General features: G+C 34.9%; 1 protein-coding gene across 1 annotated transcript; it reads left to right on the top strand.

Moving 5' to 3' along the window:
- The first annotated feature begins 1947 nt into the window (after window positions 1–1947).
- On the top strand, window positions 1948–21838 carry LOC108674514. The gene is made up of 7 exons (XM_047885055.1): window positions 1948–2119; window positions 2544–3502; window positions 8797–8958; window positions 9024–9072; window positions 11085–11212; window positions 20282–20450; window positions 21168–21838. The coding sequence occupies exons 1-7, from the start codon at window positions 2071–2073 to the stop codon at window positions 21473–21475; spliced, it is 1824 nt and encodes a 607-aa protein (XP_047741011.1). The 5' UTR covers window positions 1948–2070; the 3' UTR covers window positions 21476–21838.
- Window positions 21839–27207: the final 5369 nt, after the last annotated feature.

The following is a 27207-nucleotide window of genomic DNA, read 5'->3' as shown; positions in this document are numbered from 1 at the left end:
CTTTCTGAACTCTGATGCACTTTTAAATGCCGCATTAACAGTTTAAATGTGTTACATTTTACCAGCATGCCTATTATAAACCAGCATTTATATTATAATTACCAGCATGCATATTATAAACAACACATTCTGTTTCCGCCGGAAATAGCGTATTATCTGTATAAATGCGATACATTTTGTAATGTCATATTATTAGATGAAATGTATGATGCGTTGTTAAAATCTTAGTTATTATGGCATAAAAAAGTAACATTTTTCTGCGAGATCGCAAATGTCGAGGTTATTCCTAAAGGTCGCTTTTAAAGGAGAGAATATCGAAGGGATTAGGGAGCAGAATAAAAAACGCATTATATTAATATGTTTATTGAATAATTATAAATCTAAGAACTTAATTAGGGTGCGCAAAATAGCTTGGAAATCACCTTCATAGGAAACAACACATACCACAAAATGTGCCCTGAGGGACTGGCTTATCGCACGTTCTTCACGAACACTTGGTTACGGGAACTGTTGCCTGTGCAAACATTTGCTACTTTCTTTCCTGTTGAATGTTTGGTTTACGGAAAAAAAGGCTGGCGATGGAATGTAATTTAATTTAATTAGCGCCACGGTAGTTAAAATCATTGGAGCTGGTTTAGAATACTCGGTCTCAATCATCTCATCCTCCAACGTCATTCGTTCAAAATCATGGTTTCGAAGGCCTATGGGCAAAGGCCGAAAGTACAAGACGGTATCCTTGTAAAATTCATCCCCGATCTCAAGTTAGAGCAATGCATGCTTTATTACTGCATAGGTGGTTCGAGGAGCTTGACGAAAAATCGTCAAGTTCTAGGACCTGCAGCTATGATGGTTCTGGGAACCGCGGCCTGTTGCGGAGTTTGTAGCCGAACTTTGACACGCTCTGCAATGTTTTATCGCCAACTGAGCCGAGATGCGGTACCAGTCCACTTGTGACACATTTCTAAATACCGTTGAGCTGCGAAGTGCTCTGCAATGCACTGCACTAGCAAAGAAGAACGAAATGAATGAAAAGCCGTTAGAAATTCTATTCTCTAAAACTTCTACAGTAGAATCGAGTAACACCAATGCGACACAGTCAGTGCCACGCGCAAAATTTTTCCAGAAGCAGGTACGGCAGAAAAACCTCTTGCATCCATTTTAGTAGCAACTGTCATTGCTTCAGGAACCACCATGTAAAAAATTAGCTTGCTGTACCACCATAATTAAAGAAGATATCAGCTGTTCTATTGGGAACACAAGCGACAACGTCAGTCCAGTAGCGAAGTTGCGGAAAACCAGCTGCACCAGCAATAAAATTATAACATTAAGAACAGCCATTATAGGCACTATATCAGCACCAGCAGGCTAGAGTCTGCATCAGCATCACAATCAACCGCCAGAGCACTAGTATTAGTTCCAGTACCAACCCGAGGCCTGTTGCAATAAAGCCCGAGCAAGGCTGCATGTCGGAACAACTTTGTCGTGCTGTCCAGCGGCTACTTTCGCTCAGCCCTCATTTGTTAGCTCATTTTAGCGATGTATTTTCCCTCGCTGGACGAGATGACAAATGCCCTCGTTTATTGCCACATGTTCCTGGTGTGTTGACTTGAGCTGCGCTATTTTGTTTCCTGATGTTCCATTCCCTCAGAGGGACCCATAAATTTAGTCCTGATTTGTTGAGATAATTTTATAATTATGCAATAAGTTAATTTGTCGCAGTGTCGTGGCTCGACTCGTAACATGTGCAGGTGGATTATTGAACCACAAATAGTTCGAAGCATAATAAGTTCTTCAATTAATTGTTCTTCCTTGCAGATATATTTTCAAAACAAAAATTCAATGTAGAAAAACACGCAAATTGTAATGCGTCAATTGAGTCGTATGTCAAAATATTGAACATTTTGCATAAATGTAACTGAAATTGTTATTGAAGCTAATCGATTCCGAAGACTTAATCAATTAACAATACTGTATATCCAAATTAGCTGGAGTCAACTCCGACAAATCTGTTGTTATAAACACATTACAAAATTATTTAAATTAGTTGATTATTAAAATTATCTGGTCGTCATGTTTGACATCAAAGTTTCTCTTGCGATCACGGTCTTCTTCATGGCAGGTCAGTACGTTAATCTTCGATGTTAGCTAAACTTTTGTAGTGTTATATTTACTTTTCTATTATTTTTAACGTATTTTCAAATTCTAGAAAGCTTGTTCAGAATAGGAACTGTTAGTACTTATTATTATTTTGATTAATAATATTATAACTATCACTAACAATCAATCCGCAAACAGGTGCTGGTTTAGTTTATGTTAAAATTCTAGTTTCATAGGATGACAACGAACAACGCGCACCACCTCATCATTATTTTGGAATAATTTTTGTCATTACGTACGTTCGGAAAAACAAGGACCTCAATTATTTTCAGGTAATTTAATAGAATGTATGCATATACACCTAAATTTAGTCAGAAAATAATTGAACAACTGTACATTTTAATAATTGTAAGGCATAATTTAAATGATTTTTTTTATTGGGGCAGGTATAATGGATGAGTGCTGGACGGCTCGTCTCAGAACAATAAACGCTACCCGGATGGAAACTCATGGTGACAATAAAGAAAAAACCTTCATGCCCACAGACATTTATCCCATTATCTACTCCAAGAACATTAATAATAACGTGACCAAATATCTACCTGGAACCGATTTTGTAAAATTTTCTTCGACAAACTTTCAAAATGATGCTAAGATAAATATGATACCAGTGGATTTTCATGCGATTGCCCCTAATGGCCTTGCATCGACACATGTTAATTATTCTGCAATAAGTAATTCAACCGAATTTGAAATGAAGCGAAAGCCTAAAAATTTTAAATTGTGTAGCCAGTCTCATGACCAAAAGTTGACGAATCACAGTAATTATTCTGACGCTAGAAAGAACTCCCTAGAAGAAAGAACGATTAAATTTTCTCGCGCAGGTATCGATATAAATTCTCTTTCTGATGAGGTCTTCGAACAAAAATTTCAAAATTCAGTCGCAAATTACAAAGCAAAAATTCACAATGGGACACCAGAAGAAATCAAGGAATTGTTCATTAAGGCGAAAAAATCTTCAATAAAAGAATCTAATATTGTTCCAATGAACTTTCTTACCAGCAAAAGAATCCAGGATATTCAATATTCATATTCACTGAACCAACAAAGCAAACCACAAAAGATTATCCATTATAAGCACAAAAGAAATGCTGCTCCAAGCAATCGGGAGTTAAACGATGCAAAAGGTAAAAACGCACGAGCCGAAAAAACGTTTGTTGACCTCAAGGATAAAAACATCGATGGATCGAACGAAGCTTCTGGCGTTAACGAGGAATCGTGGAACGACTACATCGATAAACTCTTCGACCCTGACTTCGACTCGAGCGTTCATACGAACATTTCGGCTGTGGAGGGACAGACTGTGCACATGGGCTGTAGAGTTAACAATCTGGGAACAAAAACTGTAAGTAATTTCTTTATTCTACTAATAATTAATTAATTCTAATTGAATCAATTTATTATACTAATAATTAATGCACGCACAAATTTTTTGCTTGGAACAGAATGATAATTTCCTTAATTTATTGATTACGTAAATTTAACAATGGCAATTAATAACATTTTAAAGGTAAACTGATCAAACTAAAATATATATAATCGAACGTGAGCACTTTGAACGAAATTTACTGCTATAGTAACATCTTGAGTTATAAAGGTAAAAAACCCCTTCGGCTTGAATGACTATTCTATTCATCTTAGTTTCCCTCTATTATAAAGTCAATAATTACACTAACAACATTCACCGTAGCATCGCACATGCAAAATCGAGCTTGGTGCATCGGCTATCGTTTGGGTGATGTTTCGCCTCGAGCTAAAAACGATGTTCATGAATAGCAATGCACTGGACGCGCTAACTTAAGGACTTTTACCCTCAAGACTTGCTTAACTTTAGAGTTTGATGAACGATCTTCGCTGCTAGCTGCCCCCAAGGGCTCCATGAATAAGAGACTTTGGCTGTGAGTCGAAAATTTACGATCCTCTATACTTTGTCTTCGCTTAGCTTGAAAAACCGCTTTTACATTGCAGCCGCGATAATTACTACATTAGAATTGAACACAGCGTGATAGAAAGTTATTAAGGTATTCTAGTAGATATATTTGTATCATTGATCGTATTTAAGGCGAATAAAGAATACATTTTTAAGATGATAAATACATTAAAAAAATATAACTCAGTTAGTTCTCACTGCAGTGAGTGACAGAGAGCGCATTTTCTCGTCGACGAAAACGTGAAGTCACTGACGTACAGACGGACGGACGGACAGACGGACATGGCGAGTACAATAGTGCATTTTTTCCATAAATGAGAAAATGCGCTAGAGAGCCTTATCAAGTAAATTTTCAATGCATAGTCCAATTGAAGTCACATGAAATTTATGTTATTGTATTTCTAAATCAAAACCGTTAAAGAAATTTATGATAATACCGTTCGTTGTCACGAAATTCTTGCCCCCATACCTGAGTTAGAACACATTTTTAGCTAAATACAGATTATTTTACGAAAACCTGTTATAAATTTTTATTTTCTCTAAACTTTTACTCGTTTTAGCGCATTTTCTCATTTATGGAAAACATGCATTATTGTGCTCGCCATGTCCGTCTGTCCGTCTGTCAGTCCGTGACCTCAAGTTTTCGTCGACGAGAAAATGCGCTCTCTATCACTCACTGCAGTGAGTACTGAGTTAAATTTATTAAAAAATATCTTCACAAAAACATGTAAAAACTTCATCCATGAAGTTTGAACTTGTTTTTAAAGAAGTTCAACGACACTGTAAATTCAATTTGAATTTAGATTTAGAAGTTGAAATTTCAAAGCAAGATAAAACGAATGACCGAGACAATTATCAAAGCGTTTGAAAACACAAGCATAGACGTGAACTTTGTTTATTTTGTCGCAGTAAACACATGATGCGAAGCAAGATGAATACAAGCCATTCAAATTCAATCCATTAGCTCCTAATTTTATTTGAGTAAAACGGGACGTAGCTTTTACAAATATTCATTTCTAAAATATTGACGACCAGCCTTTTATGATGCGTGCAGTACAATCTTTTTGACTCGTAAGTCATTCGTGATTGACAGTTTTTCTGAAATTCAGAAGTTCCACTTTGCCCGAATGTGATACGGATGATTTACTCGACATAAACGAGTTTTCTGAAGTAGAATGTTTCATTAAATTTCATATGAATAATATGATAATATTTTTTTATTTTGCCATGATGAAATAGTCTTTTTTACTTTTTTTCTGACTGAATATGCAAAAAATAATCCTGCTTTGCGATAATCACCGTACACTAAAAAATCGTACACTAAAAAACTGCTCATTTGTGGGACCATTCCTCGTTTTTCGTTATGCCTCGTGATGGATTACGTCTGCTTTTGGATCGGGCTTGGCTTCCTCAGTGAAAAACGTTCGTGCGAAAAACAGAATAGTGAAAGGTCTTACGCAACGAAGGGAAAATTGGAATTGTGATTTAAAAGTCAAATTTCACAGAAAAAAGTATTCGAGAGAACAGGACAGGTTAAATTCAAATTTATATTTACATATTTTTTATAAATTCAAAGTATATGCACTAAGATTATTTCGTATTTGCTGTGCAAATTAAAAATGAAAGTCAGTCTTTCAGTTCCGCAGTTGCAGTCTTTCATCCGCGTACCTGTGATAAAGCAAAACCTGGGACACGAATTTCAGTTTAATTTAAAAACGTCAAAACATTTTTCGCGAACGCCCAACAAAATTTCTCAAGATTCTGTCACTTTGAACAATAAGTCATGAAAAACCAAGAGACTTGGGTTTTCGACTTCAGTTGATTTTTGTGCTTGAAGAATTTTCACTAGTTATTAAAATAAAAGTATTTTATTTTTGGAAGTGGGGAACATCAATTCGAAGACACTCCTTCCAGTGCGTGTTCAATTAACTTTTAGGAATAATTTAAGTATTTTGTCTCCACAATGCGTATCCCACTTAATTAAAAACTCTTGCCGATTTAAAGTCAGGAGCCAAGTTTCTCCGATATTGGTATCATGACTTCAAATAAGGTTCCAGATATTCGTGATGACGAACGTGTTTTCGTCGACTGAACTAAAAAGAACCTCGCTCTTGTACCATTGAAGAGTTAATCGACCCTGCGTTTTTTATAAACGTTATACACGCTACCGTAGGACCGGACTACTGCATAAAACTCGACATTTTGTCCCCGATAGTTTTGTGAGTTATTTAGGGTTTCCGTGTTTGTTGTTGGCAGCCATTATGCGGTTCAAATTACTGCCTTTTAAATCTCGATATTTTCGGCCTCTGATTTATCTATATTCCAGAGTTCAGTCCGATCAATAAGGTAAAAGCATTTTATACATTTTATAAGCACATAAGCACATATAAATTTTATAAGGACTCATGATTAGACGATATTTTTTTTGCATGTAAAAACCTGTTTAATTTGCTCGAGAAAAGTATGAGAAAATGTTAGTATAATATAGATGAGTAACGCAATCAACTTGAACTTTTCTTTGAATTATAACCAAAACATAGTTTTCAACTAAAACTTTGTTCAAATTCATCAATGCATGGCATTTTAGACTCACTCTATCAATTCGTATATCGAGCTCATCTGATAAATGTGCAGTCACTAGCCTAGCGAAATTCAAGTTAATTTACCTGTTATTATGTTTTAGTATTTAAAAGATTTTTAGATTTTTCGAATAGTGTATACTGATGATAAAAGACAATCTGACACAACATCAATTTAATTTGAGTTTTACAATAAATAAATCCTGCAAGCGCTCTGATATTTTTTATGATTCTGCGATATTTTGTATTAAAAGAAAAGTCCTTCAACAATCGATTCAAATTTGAGCGAGTAATAAAATTTTCTGGATGTTCTGAGATCGTGAGCGAGCAATTTAATCCCAAGAGCCATTAAGTATTAAGCTGGTAAGTGTATGCTAAGCAAAGTAAAAGTTAAAGAAACTTGTAAATTCATTACTTCAGACGAAATAAAATTTGCAACGAGATTACTTTCGTGGAAAGTTAGTTTAGTGAAATTTAGTTTTTTCACTACCGTGCCAATGAAGGGTTTGACGTAGAAATGTGTTTATTCCCAATCTTAAACATGAAAGTTAACGAGTTACTGTAACTTATGATTATAAACTAATAATTATTCATTAAATTTCATTTATATATTCCAATAAAGCTCATTATCCGTTATAAGTTATACTATAATAAATACAATTTCGTCAATCAATCTTCCGCAGATGGGGTATAAATCAAATTGACCGGGGATGTAATTTCAACTGAACGTGAAGATTTCCTCGTGCCCACGGTAGACAACTATGAACTCGCCTGTTAATCCTTCCCAAATAGTTGAGATAATGTTTAATACTTACAACATAATACCGGACGCGTAAAACGAGCTTTTCCTAAACGATTTGTTCAGTTAAATTCCTTAACTACCGGACCTAATCTGTTGCACATTTACTGAGTAATCTGTATGTTCTTGAGATGCGATAGCTTAAAATGTTTGTTGTGAGATGTTTGTTTGAAAACTGTTTGCGAAATCGAAACACGCATCAATTATTGCTCCTGGATGAAAGCTACTAATAAAAAATTCGTTCACACAAATTTCAAATAGACTTAAGTTAATTAATATTTACTTAGTAAGAAAAATAATCATATTAGCGAGGTAGAGCATAGTTTATTTATATATTGCCAAAAATTCCAGTTGAATGCTTGATATATTGGATGAATATCCTTAGACTCGATGAGAGTAATGAATTAAAAGTCAAGTGATATGAGTGGGAAGCTCAGGCACGTCCTTACTATGGCACAATTTATAAGGAACTTTAATTTGAACTTTAATTTGGCCATGAACACGAGACGTATCACACGTATAATACATGTTGTCTCTTACTTTAAACTTACCTCACTTTTAATAATGTATATTTTCACTTGATTGAGACACGCTTCACATATAATGTATGTCCTCAGATACACTACCTCAACTACCTCAAAACAATTTAAATCATCACATACTTTAAAATTACCTCGAAGATGATTAGTACTCTCAATTTACTCGAGACGTAACTCACATTTAAATTTAAACTCATCGAAGTATAAACACATTTACCTTTAAATAAATTTAAATTTGAACACATCTAACTTTGAACAAATTCAACTTTGAACAATTATCAACTATGGACAATTTTCAACTATGAACAATTTTCAACTATGAAAACATTCAACTGCCAATGACTAACATTTAATTTTAAACAAATTGAACTTCAAACACATCTAATTTTAATAAAATTTGAGTTTAAACAAATTGAACTTTGAAAAAAATTAACTATGATCATATTCAACAGTGAAAAACTAATATTCAATTTTAACAAATTAAACTTCGAACACGTTTAACTTTGAACCTATTAAACTTCAGACACATTTAATTTTAAACATGTTAAACTTCAAACACATTCAGGTTTAATCAATCTTAATCTTAAGCATTCAACAAAAAATATAACTCAGTACTCACTGTAGTGAGTGACAGAGAGCGCATTTTCTCGTCGACGAAAACGTGAAGTCACGGACGGACAGACAGACGGACAGACAGACGGACGGACAGACGGACATGGCGAGCAAAAAAGGGCATTTTTTCCATGAATGAGAAAATGCGTTAAAAATAAATCTCGTGTTTACCTGCACCAGGTATCATGGATACGGCACGCCGACACGCATATCCTGACGGTGGGCTCCTCGACCTACACCAGCGACCACAGGTTCTCGACGCTGCACAGGCAGGGGACGAATGAGTGGACCCTGCAGCTTAGGGACCCCACGAAACAAGACGCTGGCATCTACGAGTGTCAGGTGTCCACGAAGCCTGTGCGTGCACACATCGTGCATCTCAGAGTCGTAGGTGAGATGTCATGCAGGTGTCCACGAAGCCTGTGCGTGCACACATCGTGCACCTCAGAGTCGTAGGTGAGATGTCATGCAGGTGTCCACGAAACCTGTGCGTGGTCATGAATGTGTCCACGAAGCCTGTGCGTGGTCATGCAGATGTCGACGAAACCTGTGCGTGGTCATGAATGTGTCCACGAAGCCTGTGAGTGGTCATGAATGTGTCCACGAAGCCTGTGAGTGGTCATGAATGTGTCCACGAAGCCTGTGCGTGGTCATGCAGGTGTCCACGAAGCCTGTGCGTGCACATATCGTCATGCTATGATCGTGGCATGTGTTGCCAACGATTGTCGTGCCTATGAGATTTAGTGTCAATGAAGGTTGAAGATTTATTAAAATTGACAAAATGTTTTAAGCAAAATAGATATTCATTCAGTTTTTACGTACTATACATTATCCCACTTTTGTAATTTTCTCGCTGATAGGTAGGAACATATAGGATCATGTATCATAGTATCACATATAGTATCGTAGTATCATATATAGTATCATGGAACTAGCAACAAAGTTGATTGCTAAAAATGTATCGATATTTTACGAATATCGAATGGTCAGAAAATGTCATGTAAGCTTAATGAAAATTTTAACGAAAAAAATTGTTCACTGGGGCTTTTAGAACCAACCTTACGCATTTTTCGCACGATATCAACTGCTAATTTTATCATGCATTTTTGTATTATTAAAATATACAGTTATTTATGTTTCATTCAAATTATTTAGACCGTATATTTGAAGAACTGAGATAAATTTTCAAAACCGTCAAAAATGTGTTCTGAAAAAGCCAGCCGTGCTGGACATGAAATTCTGATCTCCAGACCGCTTGTGTCCAACAATCCGCTTAAGCACTTAGCGTCAGCGACGTTCTCTTGAAACTCTTATGCTGCCAGCATCCTTTTGAACGCCCTCTGGTCTTCAGCATTATTCTGACCACTCCAACGTCTTCTCAGCATTATCCTGACCACTCTTTCATCCTTCTCAGTACTATCCTGACGACTCTTTCGTTCTTCTCAGCATCATCCTGACCACTCTATCGGCCATTTCAGCATTTTCTGAACATTCATTTGACCTTCTCAGCATTTTTTAACGACTCCCTCACGCTGCTTAGAATTCTCTGACCTCTCCCTCATGCTGCTCAGCATTATTTTGACCTCACGCTGCTCAGAATTCTCTTACCTCTCCCTCATGCTGCTCAGCACTATTTTGGCCTCATGCTGCTCTGAGCTCCCCTGACCACTCCTGGTATACCCAGAGTTCCCTCTGAAACATTTAAAGTAGTCGAGCTCAAAGCTCCTTGCCTCTGTAAAAACATCAGTAGTCCCCGGCTTACTTCGAGTCTAGAAACTTTGTCAAGCTCATTGCCGAGCCAAGTTTCTACTGAACGCCAATATCGAACACAGTGACTTGACTGGAGGAACATATGCATATAGCATTTTTATATTTTGCATTCAAAATTACATTTCATTTTCTTATGCATAAATGCATATTGCATAGAAAGTTTTTAGTTAGTTTAGAAAATGTTAACTTTCATAGTTAGAATCACCAATAATCTCACGGTTATTAAATTCTGAAGCTAATTGCCTAGAAATTTTTAGATCTTTCGAATTTAAAATTATTTCAAACAGCTGGTTTGAATTTACCCTATAATTAGGGTAAATTCAATTATTAGACTATTATTAGTCAATTATAGCAAACTTTTTCTTCATACTGATTTGGTTTGAATGACGTATCAGCAATCCCTGTAAGAATTACATTAATTCCTTTTTTGCACAGCATCAAATTTTCCATATATTTATTTTGTCTAAATTCAGTCCCACTTATTATAAATGATGAATTGATTCAGTACAAAAATGATGTCGTAATTTTCAAATACGTAATTTTCAATTTAATAATAAATTGTCCACATAATTTTTTATGTCGAAGGCGTAACACATGAGGTAATTTTTAATTACTTCATGAATTTCCTAGAACATTGAAATCTTATATATATGTCTATAAATAAATCTTAACATATATGAAATTTACTTGTGTTTCAGTGCCATCAGCGCATATACTGAGCGCGCCTGAGCTGTACATCGATGAAGGCAGCGCTCTCAACCTTACCTGCGTCATCCAGCCCAGCCCCAGCCCTCCTGAGTACATCTTCTGGTACCACAGAGGCGAGGTATTACTGCATTATTATTGAGTATTATTAAGTATAATACATCCCAGCCCTCCTGAGTACATCTTCTGGTACCACAGAGGCGAGGTTTTACTGCATCATTATTGAGTATTATTAAGTATTATACCTTCCAGCCCTCCCGAGTATTCTGGTTCCACAGAGGCGCGGTATTACCGCAACATTATTGAGTATTATTAAGTATCATACCACTCAGCCCTCATGGATACATCTTCTGGTACACAGTATTACGAATGGCAAATCACTAATTCTAATTCTTGTCTATCGCACTTCTTTCGTTATTAAAATTTGATTGTTTTTATCTATTTACTCGTTTCATTTTAATATATTTTTCTTTGTATTGTGTTTTTCATTTGTTATTCTCGTTATCTTTAATTATTTATCTTATTTATTGTATGTATTGCAACTGAATCGGTAAATAAACAAGTGTTTACAATATTACAATATAGGCGCAACTTACATACTTTAATATAAACTCGACATAAAGCTAAAACACAACAGACATAAAACACATCATTGAATAAAATCTAAATTCTCTACTTCAACACAAACACACCTAAAACACATTCTACACACAATCATAGTCCAAACTCTAAAGCGCACAAAACACCATGCATAAAACATGAAGCTCACCCCACTAATTCTTAACATGTACAGAACACAAAACTCAATTTTCACGCGACAATATACAGTGAGATAAAAGACATACCTCACGTCGAGGTTCAGAGAGCAGCAGCACCGTTAATCAAACTGTACAGCAAATCCTGGAGCATTTCGTGAGCTGTCACGGAGAGCAGCTAATTTGAATGTGTCGAGCCACGCGGTGTGCGGTCGTCACACCAACATTCTAATCAAAACGCATATCAAGCCGGAGGAGGTACAAGCTATAGTATACGTGAATTTCTCACAGTATAATTCATACTGTGAATGAATATGAACATTCATGCATAATCATTCATTCATGCAATAATATTTGAAATAATAACTGATGCTTTCAAATGCGTGCACTAGGAAAAGAAATAACTAAATTTTCTTGACAAGTCGCTTGCTCAAAAGTCATAAATACTTAATTATGACCGAGGTAAATTATGATCAATTATCGATTTTATCAGAGATAACTAAAGCTTATTTGAAGGTACACCGCATTCTTATTGAATAAAAAATCATTATCTAATCATAGGCTTAGTGAAGACAAAGCCTGTACATAATTGAGGGTAGCCTGAATATTTTTTATTGTGGAGCAAAAATATTATATATTAGAAGCGCGTGTATTGCTCCAGACAATAAAAAACGAATAAGATTTAAATAAAAACAGCGCACTTGAATATGTTTAAATATAATAAATAAATTATTTGACTTATGGTTATTTGCCAGAGGGACCTAAAATTCCCTACTTTAAATAATTAATTGATAACTAATCTATGTACTAGATATTGGAACGAAAAAACGAAGAAGTGTATTTTTAAAATGAAGAATCTACATCGAAATTTCAGCTTCTAACTAATTTTTATATTTTAAGTATTCTAAATTATTTCATATGCAAACTGCACAGTTATTTCTGGAGCTCCAAAAATCTGAGCGAATTTTGAATTTAACAAAAAATGTATGGCAAAATAATTTTTTATATTGACTTATGTCCTACATAGCATTTGGTATCATGAAAAGGTGTTACTAGTTTGTGAAATGTGTACTAAAAATTCATTTAATGATGAGAAGCGATCAAAATGCAAAAGAGGGACGTGAAAATTGATCCAAAAATAACGACCAGGTTCAAGTTTTTCTCGACGGTCTTGTGGTTTATGTTGACGATGAGACCGGAAATTCATAGAATGGCTAGTCAGGTCACGTCTGCGTCTCTCTCTTTCTCTCTCTTCTCTCTGTTAAGATTAAAGTAGAAATTTACATGTTGTTCGCAACCTCATGCAATATATGGGGAGACCAAAGATCACGGTGTGTCTGCAGGTCTAAAAACAATACTCTAGAAAAATTAGTTTTCGAGGTAAATGCGAATTGTGAATATGATCTGAATTAATGAATCCTCACTTCAGTTTTATAAGTTTTCTCTCTAACATTGTTTGTCCATAATACATTCTCTTTTCATGGTTTGGTGATTATTGCACTATTAAACATATTATATAAATTTATTTCTTTCTTTTTTATTTGAAAAATAGCTCGTGAAAATCTTTTGTTCTTCTACGCCCACACGAAAATAATAGTATTAATATAAACTTAGAAATTATATTAAAATAACGAAAGAAATATATTTATTTGACAATGAGAATGGTTATGTTTTGAAACTGTGAGAGTTTCCATATTAAAAAATACATTTCTTTGGAGATAATTTGTACTATTTTCGTCACTTACACAAAGAGAAAAAATTTAAAAGAACCTAGTAATTTTTACTATGTAAAATGGTTCTTCCGTTTATATAGAATTTGGACCGCTACAGGTCAGACAGGAGTTGAATAGCTTAAACAAAATTCCGTTGTTATAAATCTCAGTTATTGGTTATTATCTATCTATTATTTATTTATTCATCTATTTCTCTATTTATCTTTGTTTGCCTTTCAATCACGTTCTTCCATATTGTTCATAACTTATATTACTTTCAATTTTGTCATTAACAATTTATTCTTAGTTTTCAGAAACAGTTACAAATATTGAACGAACCATTACGAGTCATACCGCTTTTTCTGATGCACCAGCATTTACTGCGATGTGCGTGAGCTTTAACTCTAGATTGAATAAATGAAATTTATTTGAATTGCATAAAATGTATACTAAATGGTGAATTGTTGCTTCTAGGGAACTTTTTTTCTGACTATGTGCATGAATAAATTTTTTTCTACAGCCAGAAGCGTTTACTGACATTCAGAATGGCTTGAACATAATTGAATGTGATTGCATGAAAGGCAAACGCTTCTATAAGGTGTGATTATTCCTGTCGTTATTTCCGTTAAAGAGCTCACAAAATCGGCCAAATGCGTCTCTTAACGACCTCAGTTCTCACCGAGCTACCGGAAAACTGAGATATGCATTGAAGTGTTAAAATAAAATTTGCTTTATTTGCATCTACGCGCTACCTAGTAAATTCAACAACGAACTTATACCAATTGTCTGGTGTTTCTATATGTTTTAATTTATTATTACTCGTCATTTTACGGAAAAGTTTTCCATTGGCTTTTTGTCGTAAATTTGATTCGCATTTGGTCATGCTAGCGATATTCCATGAAGCTATAGAAATCTAACGGCCGGAAAATTTCACAAGCTAAGGGTAATGGGAGAGAAAAATATCCGCGCAAATTTGTATCTATACTAATGGGAGACGTTTATGATGATCTCGCGTTGCTATGAAATTCGTGGGTTAAATGCACTCAGTTCAAGTGACAGCCAGCGTTACATTGGAGACTTCTTTGTAAAAAAGGAATGGAAGATGAAGAATCACTCACTGCTTTACCTACAGTGCAGTGCACAGGAAAATATTAGACATCGCTCTTTCTTAAAGAATGTTCCGACGTTAATAAGGAAATTAGGATGATTTTTAACGTAGTTTGGAGGTATCTATAATGGACGAAATGGCTTCCCAAGAAATTGATGAAATGAATAAGCTATTTGAAATTCTAGCTATGAATAGGGAGTACAAGTATTTAATTATGTCGTGTTGAAAAATCATTCTAAACATGTCATCTTGCCTATGTGGATGATAATTAAAAAATTGAATTTTGTAGAGGGACTTGAACTTAAACTTGTTCGTTAATCTTTATGAAATGCTAAATGACGAACATTACCGAGAATGGAGTTGTGTCAAGTCTCTTGATATTGAACTTCTTTTTTAAAAACCATACTCATAAGTACTGAAATTCAGTATTTGTGCTCTCAATTTTTAGCTGGAATAATGTTATTCAAACCCTCCGTGATGGGCAATAGCACAGACCAGCCAAGGCTCTGTACCATCAAGCTGTTGGTCCTGATGAGCTTTTGTTTTGACATGGCGTCCTTGGCTGGGTTATTTGTAACTGCGTTGGAGGAGCTCGGCTACTAGAAAATCTCAACGTCGATTACTAAAACGATTTAAAACAATCGGTGAACCGTGAACGTTTGATTATGGCTTATTCAAATTCCAATGTTGCATTAAAAAATTCCGATAACTTTGTTATTATTAGTGGTTGTTATTATTATTAATGGTTTCAGTAGAAATTTATTCAGCTTTTATTTAATGAGATTTACGGATCAAAAATGCAGTCAAATTTATTTCTTGCTACTAGTTGAATGAAGTGGACAAGGTTTGGTCTTGGTTTCGTCGTCAATATAAAGAAATAGAGGCAGCTGCAGCGTAGTCGGCGTGTACGTGAATCGCACGAAAGCTATGCCCCGTCGCCCGGGTTGTTTTGAAGCAGATAAAAAAGTTCACTCTAATTTCTGCTGACAAAAATAATATAATTCACTAATTTGCGAAATAATCAAAGGAATATAATTCACTAATTCGCGAAATAATCGCGATATAATTGGGAATAATTCAACAGTCAAATGAGAACATAATTACATTAAATGAAAAATCCACTTGAAGGCTGAAGTCAAGGCTCGTCTCTTCTTTCCTACTAAATTAGAGGTAGAGAGCGACTTAAACTCTTTCTTTACTTTAAGAAAGATGGGTATCTTAAATATAATTTTTAACATTTGAATTTTCAAAATCTCTGTCAATTAAATTTGTAATATTATCGGCTGAATTGCCACATTGCTCAGTCGAACAACAAATTGTAAGTAATACAGAAAGGAAGTCACATTTGGCGGATGAAGATTAAAGTAGATCTATAATATGGAAGATTGTATTTTGCAATCTCCCACTCTATTCTACAATCTCTTCTTCTTATTGTATTCACAATTACAAAGCTCTAATATTCACACTGGGGATGAATTCACATGCATGGGTACGTTAGTTCTACCAAAACAGGTTTGTTCCTTTGAATTTTAGCAAGCATCGTGATCTCCAGGAGCTGCTGTCTAACTCTGTAGGAGGAAAAAACTTCTCATATTTCACATTTGCCAATTCAGTCCCGACATTTGATTAAAAACAATTCATATCTTTGTTCCTTTTTTGGTCTTCAATTATCGGATTCCGAGCATGGATTACATTTCTGAAGCATGACTTGATCCCATATTTGCTGGCTTGCTGGGTATAAATGCTGCTGTGAATGACAACTGACTTTGTTTAATAACAATAGCCACAGTATTCACAGGGAACATTACAGGATATACAAGAGTAAAAATACCTTGCAATGCATATATGAAAACACATAACATCTAAATGGAACTGTAAGGGGGTGCGTTTCCTGTAAGAACCCTCAGTTAATTTATATAAATGACATGAAGTTGGGTTCGGAATGTGATAGTGAGACCAGGGTTATTGAGAGACAGCGTGACGATTAATAGAGTATTATTTGAAGATTACATGCGGCTTACAGTTTATAGGAACAGAGGTTTATGCCAGAGCATAAATACCACTGTTATCGGCTCGCCGATCGTTCGCTACTCATGACTGTACTTGATTTTAACATCATTTTAAAAAGGATAGGAGTAAGGGCTTACACACGACTGTTCTCCTGCGCCATATATTACGAAAAAATTTGAAAGAAAGCTAATTCCATACAATATTCTTGGGGTACATCCTCCACATCTGTTCTGGATCCAAATTATTATAACTTGAAAGAATTTTTATTCAGAATTATCGGTAATTGTTGCTGTTTATAATTTTGAGTTCTGGTATTCTCTTCATTTTAAGCTCCGTAAAAATCAACAGGTCCTCTGAAGTCTTCGAGAACAACCTGTTCCTTCAAGGACAGCTTATTACTTCGAGAACAACTTGTTCCTTCGAGAACAACTTGTTCCTTCAAGAAGAACTTGTTTCTTCGAGAACAACTTAGAACAACTTGTTCCTTCGAGAACAACTTGTTCCTTCAAGAACAACTTGATCTTTCGAGAACAACTTGTTCCTTTGAGAACACCTTCTCCCTTCGAGAACAACTTGTTCTTGAATTAACATTGATAATTTTTGCTCCCGTTTGATCTGAGACACTAAAACATTGAAATATTCTGTGGACTATAAAATAGCACTGTGATCATGATTCCAACTCATTGGTAATTCTAACCCTGTAGAAACCCAAGAAACCTTTTACCTCTATGCACGTACTACAACCTGCGCTCAGCTTTATGCAGGTCTACGAATAAGTGATTATTTTGAATCGTACTTAACGTATTTCAGGTTGGTGAATTTTTGAAAAGATAGTTAAAAATATGAAGCTTCGCATTTCATAATGGAAAATTACAGGAAAAAATATTCATGTAATCTTATATATTCTAAGTGAATGGACAGTGAATGTACTGATCCAAATATGTTAAGCTGCTAGCAATCCAGTATTTGTGTATCTTAATCCTAAATCTATTCTTTGTAATCTTAATAACTGTCCATAAAAGATTTGGTAAAAAGGCCAGTCTTTTAGATGTGTAAACTAGTCAAGAAAAGTACAGGAATCGGCGACAGGCCTATTCAGGCCTATTCTTTAGCACCGAAGATACTATACAAAACTAAACTTTACCATACTATACTATACTATACTATACTATACTCAGAGCTGGGCAGTGCTACTTTGAAATGTAGCGGGCGCTACCGCTACCGCTACACCCACTAGATTGTAGCGCCGCTACCGCTACCGCTACATGTAGCGCGCTACTGCCCACCTCTGGGAACAACTAACACGTTGACACTAGTAACAGGCTGAGGTTGACAACATTACACCAAAATCTTTCGTACGGTTTTATTCTGTAATTTATATTATGTATGTATCATGTTTTTTTTTAAATAATATTTAATACCATTAAGTAAAATCTAAAGGCTTTATCTATAAATGTAGCGGTAGCGCTGTAGCGGCAAAACCTCGTATCGCTACTTAAATATGTAGCGGGCGCTACCGCTACCGCTACAATTGCTTAAATGTAGCGCCGCTACCGCTACAGCTACTGAAAATGTAGCGGCCGCTACATGTAGCGCGCTACCGCCCACCTCTGACAATACTATACTATACTATACTATACTATACTATACTATACTATACTATACTATACTATACTATACTATACTATACTATACTATACTATACAATACTACTATACTACTACAGGGTTAAAATACATCGTAAACAGTTTCATCAATAGAAAATGTTGAACAAACGCTATAGCTAACTTATATAGTTCGCCATGGCGATAACGTTAGAGCTACATTTTCATATTCAATTCATCAAGAGTTGCTTGCATAAATCTACATAAATCACCATGAGAATTTTATTGTTTGCCACCGACCGACATTTCGATTTCTGCAAGAATATTTTCTCGGCCCCGCTTTGTTGGTCACTCAAGAAGGACAAACAAAAATTCAAATTGAAAAGCCCTCTTTGTTTGCTTTCGAATTCGAACTCCCCCTATAAAATTCACCTACACTAAAGAAATTAAAAACACCAAAACGGTCAAGACTGCGAACAATTTTTGTTGTGGTCGTAAAAAATGAATTTTGTCAAGGGACAGCAATTCAAATTTGAGTTCAAAAGTCTTGAAAATGTACTAAATTTTGCTTTGAAATATTTGATTTCAAGCCTTTTTTGTCTTAACGAATGCCTGCATTCAACAATACAACGTCCAGGAAAAATTGGTACTAAATTCTTAATTCTATAATTTTCTGTATAGCTTCAGAATTTATCCCCAAGTTCTCAGTTATAATTCCAGTACATTTCATAACATTTCGTCCTGCATTGCGCGATAAGAAGCTTCCCGAGCAGAATTATGGATGAAAGCTGCATACGGAACTGCATCCCGTGCTTGTTTTAGAAAAACTGTGCTTTCAATTTGGGTACAAAACAGGGTTAAGGATCGCGACTAAAGGACTTCATGTTGCAAATAAATTGAGTGAGTTTGTATTTCATAAAAAATTATATACGTATCTTCGCATACAGGATTCCGGACATTCCTTGTACAACTTGAAGATTTTCTAGTGTTGGAGGCATTTTAACGTTGTTATGGAATGAAAGATGTTCCAATTCCTTTTCGGCTTTCAGAAACTTTATGAGTGTTTTATAAAAACTCGCTCTAAATTAAGTAAAATTATTCTTGATATCCGTGTTAAAATTTAAAGTGGGTTCAAGAACAGGTACTTTACTCAATAATTTTAAATTTTATGATATTAATTACTAATGACTATATTTTTTGGAACAAAGACCTAACTTTGATCTGTAGATAATAATAATTTTTAATAATATTATAATTATTTTATTATAATAATAATAATAATAATCTAATAATTTAACAAATTTATTTATCAACGTTAAAGCCATCATCATTATGACTCGTTAAAAGTCTCCAAAATTTTCGCGTATTATTTACCGTAGGCCTAAATAATATTTTATTCCGATTTTTTAGAATTTTTTTCGAGTCTCCCGTCTGCTGAGCATATGTTCGATTCGAATTCGTGGCATATCGGTTCTGCTAATTGTACAATGTAGACATATTTGACCTTTCTTCTTCACTGTGCAGAAGTTGTTTGCATTTAGTTTTATTTCGAATTTATTAAAGAATGTACTCTGATAAAATTTGTGCAATTTCAGCATTTTTCTTGTCTTGTACATATATTCTGCTTTCTTGGCTTTAGGTTCATGTTATGGTAAAGAAAAATTTCCCATTTTTCAGTTTTTTTATAAGAAGAGTATTTATTTCCATATTGACTTCATTTTCAGTGTGACAAAAAGTTAGAACGTTCTGTACATTTTAGGTTTCAATCTAAATGTTCGATTTCTTCTCCAAATTCCTGATCTCCGTAGTGCATGAATATAAATTTGAAAATGTAATTGAAAATTTATATATAAATCGAAAATGAACAAACCGTGCAAACTTTTTGCCCTAAAAAATTAGGCAAATATGAAAATACCCACATTATTAGTAGAAGAAAGTAAAAAATCCAACATTCCTAATCTTCGTGATGCGTAATTCTTCTTAATTTTTCTCACGTCTCAGGTGATCAACCACGAAACCGACAGACGCGTGTCAGTGACAACGCAGCAGTCAGACCTGGACACGGTGTGCAGCCTTGTGGTGCTCAAAGCAACTCTAGACCACTCAGGCCGCTACCGCTGTGCTCCATCTAATGCCGAGCCTACGGAAATTATGGTCCACATTTTCAAAGGTGAGAATAGCAACAATAATTGAAATTTATGCCGAGCCTACTGAAATTATGGTCCACATTTTCAAAGGTGGGAATAGCAACAATAATTGAAATTTATGCCGAGCCTACTGAAATTATGGTCCACATTTTCAAAGGTGGGAATAGCAACAATAATTGAAATTTATGCCGAGCCTACTGAAATTATGGTCCACATTTTCAAAAGCGAGAATAGCAACAATAATTGAAATTTCAATCAAACTGGCTAGTGGATTATTTAATTAAAGTCAATACAGAAAAATAGGTTTAAAATAGGTTAAAATGAGACAGTGGTTGCAGTAAAAATAGTTTCGGCATTATCGATCATGATGGAAATGGTTTAATTAGTGCGGTGATTGGTATAATAATGGCGATGCAGCATATATGGGGTTATAGTCTGATTCGGTATGCAATTAAATATTATTCTATATGGGTATATCTATAGACTATGCCAACCTCAAATCAAGATGTCAAGATGCTTTGTCAGTAAACCTAATAACAACATTGAACGAATCACGAAACAAATCAAAGATTTTTTCTATCTACTTCATAATACTATAGAAACCTAAGATATTAGGTCAATTTCTTGGCACTTTACACATACTTGAGATAAACTCATTAAGTAGTACAAGTAGCAAAAGCAAAGAAGATGTACGATTTAAATGACACATATTGTCTTTAATTAACGATTTTACATTTCAGCTGAGGAGCCTGCGGCGATGCAGACCAGTGGCAGCATCAGCACGCAAGTTCCACCTACTTCCACAATCACTATCATCTTCATTACAACGATAATAATATATTCATCCTTTAGAATATCATATTTAGAAATTATTCAGTCTAGAAATATTCGTTCAACGCTAACATTTGAACCCCGGATTAAATCAAGTCGACGTGTAAACATAAACGGCAATCGGAATTTTTTGTATGAGTATTTAATGTCCTTAAATGTGTTGGGTTTCACTTCATTGCTCAACCGTCGTTATCATATCGAGTCCTGTTCTGTATAGTTTGCTGATGATCCGTCGTATATAGATTATATTTGCTGTATATTTGAATGTTTTGATTGATGTCAAGAACTTCGATTCCCGGTACGTTGCATGTAAAAAATCTCAACCTTATATCAATGTCATTATGTTACTTATATTACAAATCATGCACGAATTTAATATTAAATGTGATTCCAAGTCAATTCACTATATTTCATTCTATACATTTGTGAAACCAACTCGATCATCAGTTCAGAATTCAAAAATCAAATTAATAATTTTTCAGATATCGAAAACTAAATAGCCCGATCAACGAGTAAATTTATAATAAACTATTTACTATTTCAAACGAATTAGAACTGAAAGCGTTATTACAATTTAGGTAAAAATATACAATACATTAATATATTTAATATAAAATATATATATTTAATATATTTAATATAAAATATATATATTTTATATTAAATATAAAATATAATAAAATAATATTGATTAGTTTGTGTCCTGAGCACCAATTAAGGTGCAAACACACTAATGAAAATATGGTGATTTGTAATCGATTTCTTTAATTACTAGAACAGTAATGTCTGGATGTTGTTACCATATCTGTTGCATAAATTGATGGTTATAATGAAGTTTTTATGTCCGAATGTGACTTTTAAAAAGCAAGATCATGCATATCACAAACTTAATCCGTACGTAAAAAGCCAATTTGAAACTTTATAAATTTAATGATAGAGTGGCTATTCGTAACTTCCGTAGTCAGCGCTACGGCAACGTTGCGCTGTTCGTAATTGAACAAATTATGAACAAAAAGGTACTAATTGCAGCAAAAGTCTGAGGGCGCTCCTCTAATTGACAGAGATATTCGATAGCGTGACAGGGATTAATTAAACAACTTTTATAACATCACTTAACTACCGTCGAGCTGCAATCTAACAACTGCAGTAAAGTGTGAGTTACTTGTTCGAGAATATAGGTTAGGGCCACCAACATGTATGCATCAGAGATCACTGACAGAAGTGTACAGCTTCCAGTAACTGAAGTGGTGCAGCATCCAGTAACTGAAGTGGTGCAGCATCCAGTAACTGAAGTGGTGCAGCATCCAGCAACTGAAGTAATGCAGCATCCAGTAACTGAAGTGGTGCAACATCCAGTAACTGAAGTGGTGTAGCATCCAGTAACTCAAGTGGTGCAGCATCCAGTAACTGAAGTGGTGCAGCATCCAGTAACTGAAGTGTTGCAGCATCCAGTAACTGAAGTGGTGCAGCATCCAGCAACTGAATTGGTGCAACATCCAGTAACTGAAGTGGTGCAGCATCAAGGAACTGAAGTGGTGCAGCATCAAGGAACTGAAGTGGTGCAGCATCCAGTAACTGAAGTAGTGCAGCATCCAGTAACTGAAGTGGTGCAGCATCCAGTAACTGAAGTGGTGCAACATCCAGTAACTGAATTGATGCAGCATCCAGTAAGTGTAGTGGTGCAGCATCCAGTAACTGAAGTGGTGCCGCAGCCAGTAACTGAAGTGGTGCAGCATCCAGTAACTGAAGTGGTGTAGCATCCAGTAACTGAATTAGTGTAGCATCCAGTAACTGAAGTAGTGCAGCATCCAGTAATTGAAGTGGTGCAGCATCCAGTGGCTGAAGTGATGCAGCATCCAGCAGCTGAAGTGAAGCAGTATATAGAATCTAGTGTGAAGCAGTTGTCCAGTAACTAAAGCTGCCCAGTAATCAACAGCCGCATGTGAAGCAGTGATTGAGTAAACGGAATACAGAATCAAGAACCTGATGCGAAGCAATGATCCAGTAGTAGAACTAGAGTAACATAGATGCATTTAGCGATTGAAATGCTGCTCAAAATTCAATTGCGATCTTTGATGGCAGTCCCGAAGGGACAGCATAAACAGCAGACTGAGGAGCGCACACCGATCATGCATCGCACTAAAGAGGATGATTGAGAGAACTCACTTAAAGGGGAACTCATGCATTTCCTTAGCCAGAACATTTTCAAATGATGGAAAGTTTCATTGCGAACTCCACATAACGAAATTAATGTTCGAACGTCCGTAGGGGCGCACTCAAACAAATCAAGATCATGCAAAAAGAATAATTGTTGTTCGTTACACCCTGACATTCATGTTATTTTATGGAGGTCTCCCACATGTGAAACGCACATTCATAGTAAATAAATAAAAACAACAAAAACATCAAGGTAATTGCTCATAGATCACCATTTTAATTTATTGTAAACTATCGCTAAGTTTCATGTCTAAAGCTCTCTCAAATTTTATTTGACGAAACATTGAATTCTTTTTTCAGAGTAATATATTTGCAAATTGTATACAAGTTTCGCGACTGTAAAAACAACATACAGAAATTGTTGGCTTAAAAATAAAAATTTGATTCAGCTTCTCCGAACATTTCTTCAGGTAGGCAAATCTCGTAACTCTTACTTCATTCATAATCGAGATATTCATTGTGAGGCAGTGAACTTACCTGAACCAAAAATATGTTTAATTTTAAATTATAGAATTGATAATTTATAACGCGACTTCAATGAAAAATTACCAGATTTTCGAATGTTTGGTTTGCTCATAGTTGGATGATTGAAAATATCATAATAAGATGCGTTATCTCATTGAAAAATGTAGGACATTCCCTTCCATATTAAAAAGTAAAAATTTTGGCTATTTGATGCTTTATGACGTTAGCATACAAATTATGTGAACATTCATTATGTGAGGTTTTAATTGAAATTAAAACCTCCACTCGAAAATTTACTATGGATAAGAACACAGAAATTTACAATAATTTAAATATACAGAATATGGCTCCAAATTTCTTCGAGAATGGAATGCATTTCTTTCACAGAGTATCTCGTCCATGTTATATGCGAACTACCCTAGGAAAATTTAGATGCGGTCGAGATTCTGCCTCAGGTTCTGCCTAGGACTCGGCAAACGTGTAAATCAGCCGCTGGATCTCTGCATTAGATTCTAATTTCCGATCCCAAGACAGACCGCTGTACGAGACTCTCGTTCGAAACTCTGGCACGGAACATTATCTCGGGTTTGTTACATATCACGATAGTTGCGGCCGAGTCTGACAAGAGGTTGAAATAATTTCCTACATCTTTCTTCGTGGCAATCGACAGAAGGGAATTTTCTATGATTCGTTACTTATTTCAAATGTCTTAATTGTGCTACAACTCGCTTCATATAAAGAGCATATAAAGAGTATACAAGTAATAATTCCCTATGTAATAACTCCCGGTAATAATTCCCTTTGCAGAGCTAAATTCATTCAAAGTCAAAGAAATACTCCAAGAACAGGTTGGTAATTGTTATTTTTTCAATCTTTTGCTCAACGGAAGAACCAAATATTGAGAAATCTCTGTCTTATTTCACAATGATACCGAAATATTCACAAGCCACTGAACGAACGAAAATGTACGCACATTCACAAGTGCATTCATCAACAACATTCTGTGTAAGGACAGAGTTAGCCCTTGACGGCTTTTTCGCTAAGCTTGAACTGTAGCGCATGAGCTGCTTATATATTCGGTACGACTTGGCCTGACCAACCCTTGTCATGCTCTCATGAATCGTTGAAATTCATCAGGAAAGTCCATTTCAGCAGCTGATTTCACTCTAGTTTTTGCTATGGTGGTGATATTTCACTCTCACTTGTCATGCTATCATGAACCTTTGAAAATGAAATTCACGAGGAAAGTCCATATGAGGCCGGTGAAGCCATAATTAAGCAGGTCTCAACGATACAACTCCCATGCGGTGTTCAGCAGCTGATTTCCCTCTGGTGATTGAGCAGGGTGAGGAAAACTCAAACACGAATGTGGCGTCTCCAACTAGACGTCTCCAACTAATTTTGTTAACCGGCAAATGGTCGATCGAAAACTTGTTCTCAATTCTTGGTCGATATCTAAAATTAAACACATAGTGAGTGTTTAATTGCCAGCAAAATATAGATGCTTTAATCTTTAATGTATTAAATGGAACAAACTTTGTGTAAGTCAGAAACCTCAAAATTATCTCTAAAAGTTTTTCATCGTACCATCGTCTCTCTACAATTTATGTTATTGAGAATTATAGCGTGATGACACATTTAAAAGCTTCACGCATTTCCCATAGTTTACGTCATTCAATTTTGCTTGCAGTTATATAGATCATTTTCTCGATTGACTAGGAGTATTATTAACTTATATGAGTGCCATTCACTCCTAGTTAACACGCATTTTTTACTAGAAATGCAATTTACTGCAAGTTAATTTATTTTAAATTCCTTCATAGATTTTCTTACAATGCTAACGAATTCTTTTTCTAGAAGCCAATAAATTGTAACAAATACTTAATATTGTCGATGAAAATTTGAGTTTTTATCAATATGGTGTACTTATTGTAGTTAAATTTCAATAGTGTGAAAAAGTAAAGAAATTAACCCTCTTCTCCACTTAGGTATTCAACACGACTCCTGGGTCTATACTTTCAATAAAAGTTACCCGATCGTAAGTTCATCTGCCAATCATTGATGGTCTTTCAAGCAAAATCCGCCAATCATAGACAAGAAAATAGAGCGTAAGTGCTTACGTTCACTTAGCGAATTTTGAAAGTATGGCCCCAGGGCGGCATGAAATAGTTTTAAAAATTATGTCGGATTGTACATCTGCATCATAAATGTGTATTTCAAAGAATCGCCAGTGTATTTAATTAAGGAACTTTGTGAATTTTGTAGAAATAAAAATCTAATGTAATTTTTTCCATTTTTGCTCCTTTCAGCTTAATTTAAATAAAAAACTAAAAGAAACTTTATCAAATCTGAAACTAATGCATTCAAAAAAGAGCATTCTTTTAAATAATTGATTATCTTACATATATCTAGAATTCTTATAATATTAAAAATGTATTAAATTTAATAGTGAAACTTTCAATGCAGTGGAACGTTCGCACTCGCACAAAAGGCATTGTTGCCTGATAAGCTGCAACAAAGCTACACCTCTTCAACAAGATAGAGCCGAATTTGAATAAGAGGATAGATAGAGCCGAATTTGAATCCAGGAAAAAATATAAAATACTGAGGGCCGTGGCATATCAATACATGGTGGATTTAAAAAAACACTAGACCTGTACTAATGAACAAATGCGTGTTTTATTTATCTAGTTCGCTGCTATTTTGAAGCCGTACCATAATTATTTCAGTTATGTTAGTTACCGTTCTATTATACGAAACATAATAAGCTCTCGCTAATAAGCATCCTGTTTGAGCAACAAACATAGCGAATCGTAATTTTTTTTAAGTGTTTAATTTCGTTTAAATACAACGTAAACCCGCAATATACTCATGCTATTGCGTGTAATCAAGCAAAAATTTATCTCAAGCACGACATTTTTTCATTCTTATTTTCGTCATTGACACATTTGAGAATAAACAGTTGATTTGCATTAGTTTGTGAACGCTCTTTTATTTCCGAATACAAACATAAAACTTGCAATTTAAAAAGCCTAAACTTTAACGTAAGCGGTGAAATTAACTCAGTGAACTTATGTAAATGAAGGAAAATTTTATGAGCGTTGACACGTACGTTGAACAACATTATTAATATCCAGTTGGTGGGGAAGTTTTCGAAAAGATAATTAAATGCATTTTAATTATGAGCAGAAACTTAAACAATTTTTTAAGAATTTAAAAAATATTTACATTTGATTTAGCGGATAACCATTGAAAATACTAGATGAC

Source organism: Hyalella azteca, unplaced genomic scaffold (assembly GCF_000764305.2).
Source record: "Hyalella azteca isolate HAZT.00-mixed unplaced genomic scaffold, Hazt_2.0.2 contig16827, whole genome shotgun sequence".
In the NCBI taxonomy this organism is placed as follows: Eukaryota; Metazoa; Arthropoda; class Malacostraca; order Amphipoda; family Hyalellidae; genus Hyalella; species Hyalella azteca.
Note: the sequence above shows the minus strand (reverse complement) of the source record. Positions and strands in the feature narration are given on the sequence as shown.

What these genes read in the sequence shown, in the direction of transcription:
- LOC108674514 (XM_047885055.1), top strand. Translation starts at nt 2,071, where the DNA reads ATGTTTGACATCAAAGTTTCTCTTGCGATCACGGTCTTCTTCATGGCA. An exon ending in ACAATCTGGGAACAAAAACT is followed by an intron (nt 3,503 to 8,796) that starts GTAAGTAATTTC and finishes TACCTGCACCAG; the next exon opens with GTATCATGGATACGGCACGC. An exon ending in CGTGCACCTCAGAGTCGTAG is followed by an intron (nt 9,073 to 11,084) that starts GTGAGATGTCAT and finishes CTTGTGTTTCAG; the next exon opens with TGCCATCAGCGCATATACTG.